The 6,836-nt window shown below is 50.0% G+C and overlaps 1 protein-coding gene across 1 annotated transcript; it reads right to left on the reverse strand.

Annotated features, from left to right (window-relative positions):
* Positions 1-4,773: 4,773 nt before the first annotated feature.
* Positions 4,774-6,792, reverse strand: CHAC1 (ChaC glutathione specific gamma-glutamylcyclotransferase 1; the record flags this gene model as incomplete). The annotated part of the gene is given in 2 exon segments (XM_026849333.1): positions 4,774-6,525; positions 6,757-6,792. Coding segments are annotated over 2 exon segments (564 nt in total), but the record flags the coding sequence as incomplete, so codon positions are not given.
* Positions 6,793-6,836: the final 44 nt, after the last annotated feature.

Genomic DNA, 6,836 nt, shown 5'->3' on the forward strand with positions numbered 1-6,836 from the left:
AGGGCTGTGCAAGCGAGCACATCGTGTCATCTGGGTGCACGTGCTAGTGAACCCCACGGTCTGCAGAAATCCGCAGCGGGAAGTATGATCCACGGCTCCGTGTGGAGCGTGGGGCGGTGTGCCCGGCAGCGTGCGTGGCCGCTCCACACGCTGTCTGCTGGCACGGCACAGCTGGGCTGCACGTCCTGGTGCATTCGTCATGTTTCTGAAGGACAGGCTTGCTAACCAGCAAGGTTGAATGAAACCCATCCTCTCCAAAAGTCATCCTCTGTCTTGTCTTCCCGTGGGTGAAGCGCCTGCAGATTCCCAGGTGCCTCAATAGCTGATAGCTGCTTGTGGACGAAGCAGCGCTCTGGGGCTCGTTTCTACTGTGTAAGCCAGCGGGGGCTCGAGCTGTTGGGATAAAAACTTCCCTTTTCCTTTGGTGACAGGAGTTTTAAGTGCCAGTAGCTATCAGGTGTCTTTTCAGTTGTCAGACTCAGGCCAAACTGATCCCTGGTGGTTTTAACTGAAGCTTCATGGAAATGAGTCCCATTAAAACAGTGAGGTGAGGGAGGCAAAAAGCAGCGTAAACAGGCGGACGCAAGAGAGGAGTCTTTGTTCTTGTGTCCCCAGAGCAGCCCAGCGTGGTCTGGGAACAGTGTGGTGTCCCCAGCTAGGAAAACAGCACCTCTCTGTCTTTGAACTTCCCTGACCTTTTACGTTATTTCAGTCTCATTCTCTGGAGTTCAAGGTACTGGCTGTGCTTCAGGAATTCGCAAGCATAAACACTCATCAGTGTGGCTGGCACTACGATGAGATGAAAAGGGAGTTGAGAAAGAATAAAACACATCCAAAAACCAAACAAAAAGTGTACAGGGTTTGTAAACAAAGCATGTAGAGCTTCCCTAGTGCTGCCCAGAATGCCCATTTCCTTCCGCCCTCCCTTCCCTTCTGGGCCCAAGGCTCTTTCAAAGCAATACGGGGCTTCTCTCATAACTTTGATACAGCATATAAATTAGGGAGGTTTTCACTTAAGCCAGGACAACTCATTAGTAGGAAATTCCGAAGTCTGCTGAGCAGCTGCGGGCTTTGCTGCGAGTGTAGTTTTTCCGCAGCCTAACTGTAAATCTAGGGGTTTTTATCCCTTCCTGTGCCTGCCGTGCGTGGGGAACCTTGCTGTGCTGAGCTAGGCTGTGTGCCAGCGGCACATGGCTGCCCACTCGTGCACTTTTTAATGTTGCATCTGTCCTTGAGTTCTAAAAAAAAAATCTCTTTGGATTTAGTGCTACTGAAGTATCGTGAAAACTGGCAGTACCAAAGCAAGAAGCCTGACTCGGAGAAAATCTCCCATCCAAAGTCTGTTCATGTGCTTTCCCCTCTGCCTTTGGGATGAGGTTATTGCGCTGAATGTGATATAACCCAATTTAAAGTTTTACGAAAAACTTCCAGGCCTAGATTGACTCCCAGGTTTTGGGACACGTTGGCAGTGCTACCTACCATTCTGGCATTGAACTATCTGGAACGTGTTATATGGAGAAGCATTGAAGCGCACAGGTGACCACTTCTGCATGTTTTGTGCTGGATATTTTACGCAAAGTCAGTCTCACTTGTCCTGGTGAAGCTGTACGCCAAGTAGACCCTCCTTCTTTCCCCTGCTTCACCATCCAGTCTCTCGGGGTAGCAGGCTGTTACCAAGCAGACGTTGTTTCTGGACACATCCACTCGGCATACAGTGTGCACAAAGTGCTGTCCAGCCTCTGCTGCGGAGGGGAGCCCTTGCCAGAGCGCTGCCTTCGCAGAGGCTGTCGCAGAAGATCACCAGCTGCTCCCTCACTTGCACCAGCCGGCCAGCCCGTGTATGGCTGCACAGGCTGTCCAGGAGCAGTGATAAGCATTCTTTGAGTTTTTTATCTTTTGCTTTTCCTCTGCCTGTGAAACATCTGTAAGTAATTAAATCCGCATTTCAGCCTGCCTCTTGAGCGGCAAGCAGACAGCAGACACATATGGGCTAGCACGTGCAACCTACAACCAGCTCCTGTAACAGCTGTGAAATCCAACATGTGCCATTCCCTGTGACTCGCACGCCGCCTGCCAGCTCTCCCCAGCATCCACGGCGGAGGCCCAGGGACCCTCTCGAGGCAGGGATATGCATGTGGAGCTATGCCTCTCCCCTTCAGCTCCCGCTGGTACTCAGATCCCACGCTGGCTTCTTGATGGCCTTCGAAGTCTGTGCTGGCCTCTTTTTGGATGCTCAAATGTATGTTCTCCTCAAGCAGACCCAACCGAGACATTGGCTGCTTTTGCAGCCAGCTGAGGTGTGCTGGTCTGTTCCCCATCCTCTCCCACACCAAGCTGCATACCTCTGCTGCCATCAACCACAAACGCGAGTTCGGTCTCACTGATTTTCTGACCTGGCATCTCATCTAGAAAAGTACACAAAGCACAGCTAAGGTCACACTTTGGTGATACTGTATTTTAAACTACATTTTTACTAAAGCTGGAGTCACCTAGGTAGAGATTCACCTGTGTGAAATCTCCTCAGTTCTCGACACTCCACCTTGAAACTGGGATGATGCTGTAGCACCTAAGGAACCAGAGACTTTTTCTTCTGGTTTTGGCTTCCCTGAATCCTTTTAACATTGATGACTTTATCCTTTCTCCTGCCCTATTAAGGACCATGTGCCCTCAGGAGTGCTTTATACATATGGAGGCTACAGCTGGATTATCTTCTTGTCATCTAGTTTATTTAGCTGGCTGTGCCACTGCAGAGCAGCTGGGTAGGTCCTGTCCTAATGTACTCAAGGAAGCGGTAACTCAGGGCTGTGTGAGAACTGCTGGGCAGCAAACTGGAGAAGGTTGAAGAAGAATCACGTGAATTATGCTGAGTTTAGACTTGGAAAGTGTGTGATTGATAGTGCTTGTAAATGTGTTTCGATTGCAACCAGTTTCTAATGTGAGGTGACCTGATAGGCACGAGCTTGCCACAGGGAAGCCAGAGAAGAGACAACTGCACGTGCAAGAGGAAGACACTAGATAGAAAAAGCACCTCCAAAAACGTCTGGAAGCACTGCGCAAATGAGGGGGCTGTCACCCTCTGACAAGGTGAGTGGTCCTTCCCTGACCAGCCATCAGGCCAGTGCCAGAGCTGCACCCACAGCCTGGGCTGGCAAGTCATGCCATGGAGAGAGAAGGCCCACATAGCAGGTAGGACACTGTCCTTGTGTGTCACCGCTGGCCTGGCACTCCCAAGGGCCACAGCTGTATGACTGCCTCCAAGCTGCAACTGTCTTCCTCACGTCTGGTTCGTCAGAGGGAAGCCACTGTGGTCCCCTGTCTTTGAGCAGTAGTAAAACATGAGCTGGGCATCTAGCAAATGTTGTAGGGTGCCGTCTCTCCACACTCACATGGCCAGAGTTCAAATTTGGGATGCTAACCTTTTAAATTCACCAACTGGCCAAAACGTGACCAGTTCCCAGACTCACAGGACACAATTAAAGCCTCATGAGAAAGAAGTTGCGTGGTACCTTACTGTCTGTCTTAGTGACTTGAAGATGCAGGGACAGGACGGCAGCAGCAAGCTGCCATATTCATTACTCCTGAAAAGAAAATGAGGTCCTTTTTTTTGGAAGTCCACTGCAAAGAACTTACTGGGAAGGAAAGGGTAGTTCAGTGAAGCAGGACATCTGTGCTTAAAATGCTTTGTTGTTCAAGGGAAGACGAAACAGCAGCTAGCGACAACAGCCTAGCACTGATGTGTTGTTCACAAGCACTCCCTGCTTGTATTTTACCAGTGATGTGGAAGGTCACAGGGCTAACCCAGGTGAGAGGATGAACCAGCAAAGGGTTCTCCCTGCGGGGTGGCAGCGTGGTCCTTAGTGCACATTGCCTACTGACTCCTGTCAGCGGGGTCTCTGTGCCTTTGAAAATTTGAGGTGGGGAGATGGTTTTGCTTATTTTGGAGAGATTTTGGTATAACCCCATGCCTGTAGCTGTAAGAGATTGTTTCCCTGCAGGTAAGTTGATTCTTTAACCCTTTGATTTTCCAGCTGGGGGATACAGCAGCTCAGGTGAAGTGAGAGCCTCCACAGAACAGTAGAAGCATAGTTTCCTCTAATCTGTTATCCCTGAAACATGTACCTGCCTTTAATTAGTGGTAAAGTCAGTTGTTTCAATTAGTTTTCACTCCATCCCCGAAGTCCAGAGGCAGGTAATACTGGTAAGTACAGTGATCTGCTAGTGCAGAGGCAGCTGGTGACTGGAGGAATCGGACAAGAACCTTGTCCCCGGGGGCATGCAGCAGAGGAGCAGCAACTGCTCCCTCCCTGCAGCCAGCAGTCCTTCCACTGTTACTTCTTGGAAACAGCCAAGCCAAGTCACCCTCAGAACAAAAAATCCTTCAACCTGCCAAGGGAGAATTGCTTTTCTGTGCCTGCCCTGCATGGTCAGGAGGGCTGGCTTGTAGCTGAGGTCAGCACCAGCACTCCGGAATCAACCAGAGCTGGAAGCTGAGGAGAGAAAGTCACTGAATCCCCTTCTCTGAAAGGGAAAGAGGCAATGGGTGCCTCTCAGGAAATCCACCATGGGCAAGCTGCTCAGCAGGGAGATGGGTTTGGTTTTTTTAAAACTCAGCAAAAAAACCTCCAAAACTCATAGGAAGTACAGCAGTGTTACAGCTAAGATTTGTAAAAAAACAAACAAAACCAAACACATTTAAAAAAAAGGATCAGTTTGACATTCAAGTCAGTAATGAAGACAACCAGCACCGAAGTACAGAGGACTAACTTTGTCAGTTTATTACTGGGCACAGCACAGTACCACTTCATACACATACAAGCCACAGTAATACAAACAGTCCCTCTCCTTTTTTATAATCAAAACCCCACATGGTATCCGGGAGGAGTCAAATGTCCCAGGGGTCAGCTCTCAAGAGCTGTTTTGCTGCAGTTGCAGCAGTTTTCTTAACAAATACTATGGGCTTTCATACTGTTGATACATGAAGCTGAGAAGTCTGAGCCTACAGCAGCACCTCTGCTCAACACCAATCAAGGCAGGCTCTGCAGCAGCTCCAGGACTCACAAGTATGCTCAGTCACGGTCCTTCACAGCCAAATAAAAGCATCACCAGACAGGCACCCCGGTACGGAACTAGAACCCTCAAATGTTTCTACAGAAGCCCACGTTATCCTGAAGCACCACAGGTTCATCCTGGGCTAGCTGAAATGCTGCTGCTGCAGCACCCAGCCAGCCATCCTGCAGGCAGCACAGACTTCCCACGCAGGCAGGACCGTTTCTTACTGTGTTGGTTAGCAGCACAAGGTCAGCGGAGCTTGGGGAAAAGCTTCTGTTATTAAAGCAGGGCTTAGCTCCTCAGAAAACTGATTTAAAACTAGAAGGCACAAATGCAAGGTTGTATGTGGGCTGCATACAACTGTGGCATGTGAACAGTTTAGATACCCCTCGTAAGGGGAAATAAAACACATAATAAATACGACATTTTAGAAAATAAGTGCATCACTGTGATCCTTCACAACATAAGGAAGTAGGATCCACAGGAACCTACGGTTCACTCCATATTGCACAGAAGTCCTGAAATTTAGTGTCAGGTCATGGTAGTGGAGGTGGGACATGGCAGGGGAGTGGGGTGGTGAAAAAAGGTCTTATTTGGCAGAACCTGCCCAAGTCTCCACCACCACAAACAGCTTTTCGCCAATCTGAGGTAGAGTTACATATATACTGCTTAAACCCAGTCAAGTCCTGCTCAACTAGTCTTCAAAGAAAAAAAAAAAGTGCACAGAATAGATGAGCCTCTTTCTTCGCTAAAGAAAGTGAGGTTTGACCCCTGGAAGCAAGCCTTACAGAGCAAAGTTCCAGCGAAGATCCCTGCTCCCCTCCTGGAAAGCAGCAACAGCTATCATGGTGCTACAGGTAAGGAGTGTAACAGGTACTAATTGCAAGTCCTACAGCAAGCATGTTTTACTCCTCTTCCTCCCTCCCCTACTACTTGCTAAATGTCCCTTTATTCACTCAGTCCAGTATATTTTATCAGAGTTAAGATTGTCCCCACTGCTTTCTCCCCTATGTCCCTTCTACTGGGACCCTGCAAAAAATTATTTCAACTCTTAGACTTCTGAGGGTCGCTTGCAGTTTCTTCTAGGGACTCCTCTGTGCAGTACAGGCACGGAAGGATGGAAATAAGAGCCTCTTCGATGGAGAAGAGATGTTTATCCTCTGCTTGAGGACAAAAGTAGCGCATAAAGTCTGCCAGTCTCAGCAGATACTCAATGTTGTGACCAGCACAACCGCTTGAGACGATGATCTGAGCTGCAATGTCTTCTTCAGACGCCGGGCCAAGGTAAGAAGGGTTTTGGGGTGTTGCAATGTAAACAAGAGCCAGGATGGGTTCCTCTGCATCTTTCTCCTGAGGGTGAAACTTCACCAGCTTGGTGTCGTAGCCTCCCAGGACAGCTTCTCGCATGTTGAGATACTGGAGCGATGCAGCAATTTGTTCCCCACGGACTTCGTAGGCCACACCCCACGTGCATGCCTGAAAGTGAAAGAGCAAGGCGGTGACGGGATGCTCTAACTGCAGCGGACGCGGCCACTAAAGTTTCAAAGCGAGCCTGCCTTGCCGTGGGGGTCTCAGCACTGCGGACAGCAGGGCAGGAGGGTACCGCCACCCCGCCCCCCAGTCCCGGGGGGGGCAGAAGAGCACTCGGCTGCCGACACCAGCTCCCAGCCGCCGATGCGGGGAACACCGCCCAGCCCCGGTACTCACCCCGCCGTCCTCCAGCAGCGTCACCACCCGGCCGGGCTGTGAAGGGAGAGGCGAGAGGAGAAGCCGTTAGAGCCGAGCCC

The sequence above is a fragment of the Athene cunicularia genome (assembly GCF_003259725.1).
Source record: "Athene cunicularia isolate RWA chromosome 5 unlocalized genomic scaffold, athCun1 chr5_part1, whole genome shotgun sequence".
Classification (NCBI taxonomy): Eukaryota; Metazoa; Chordata; class Aves; order Strigiformes; family Strigidae; genus Athene; species Athene cunicularia.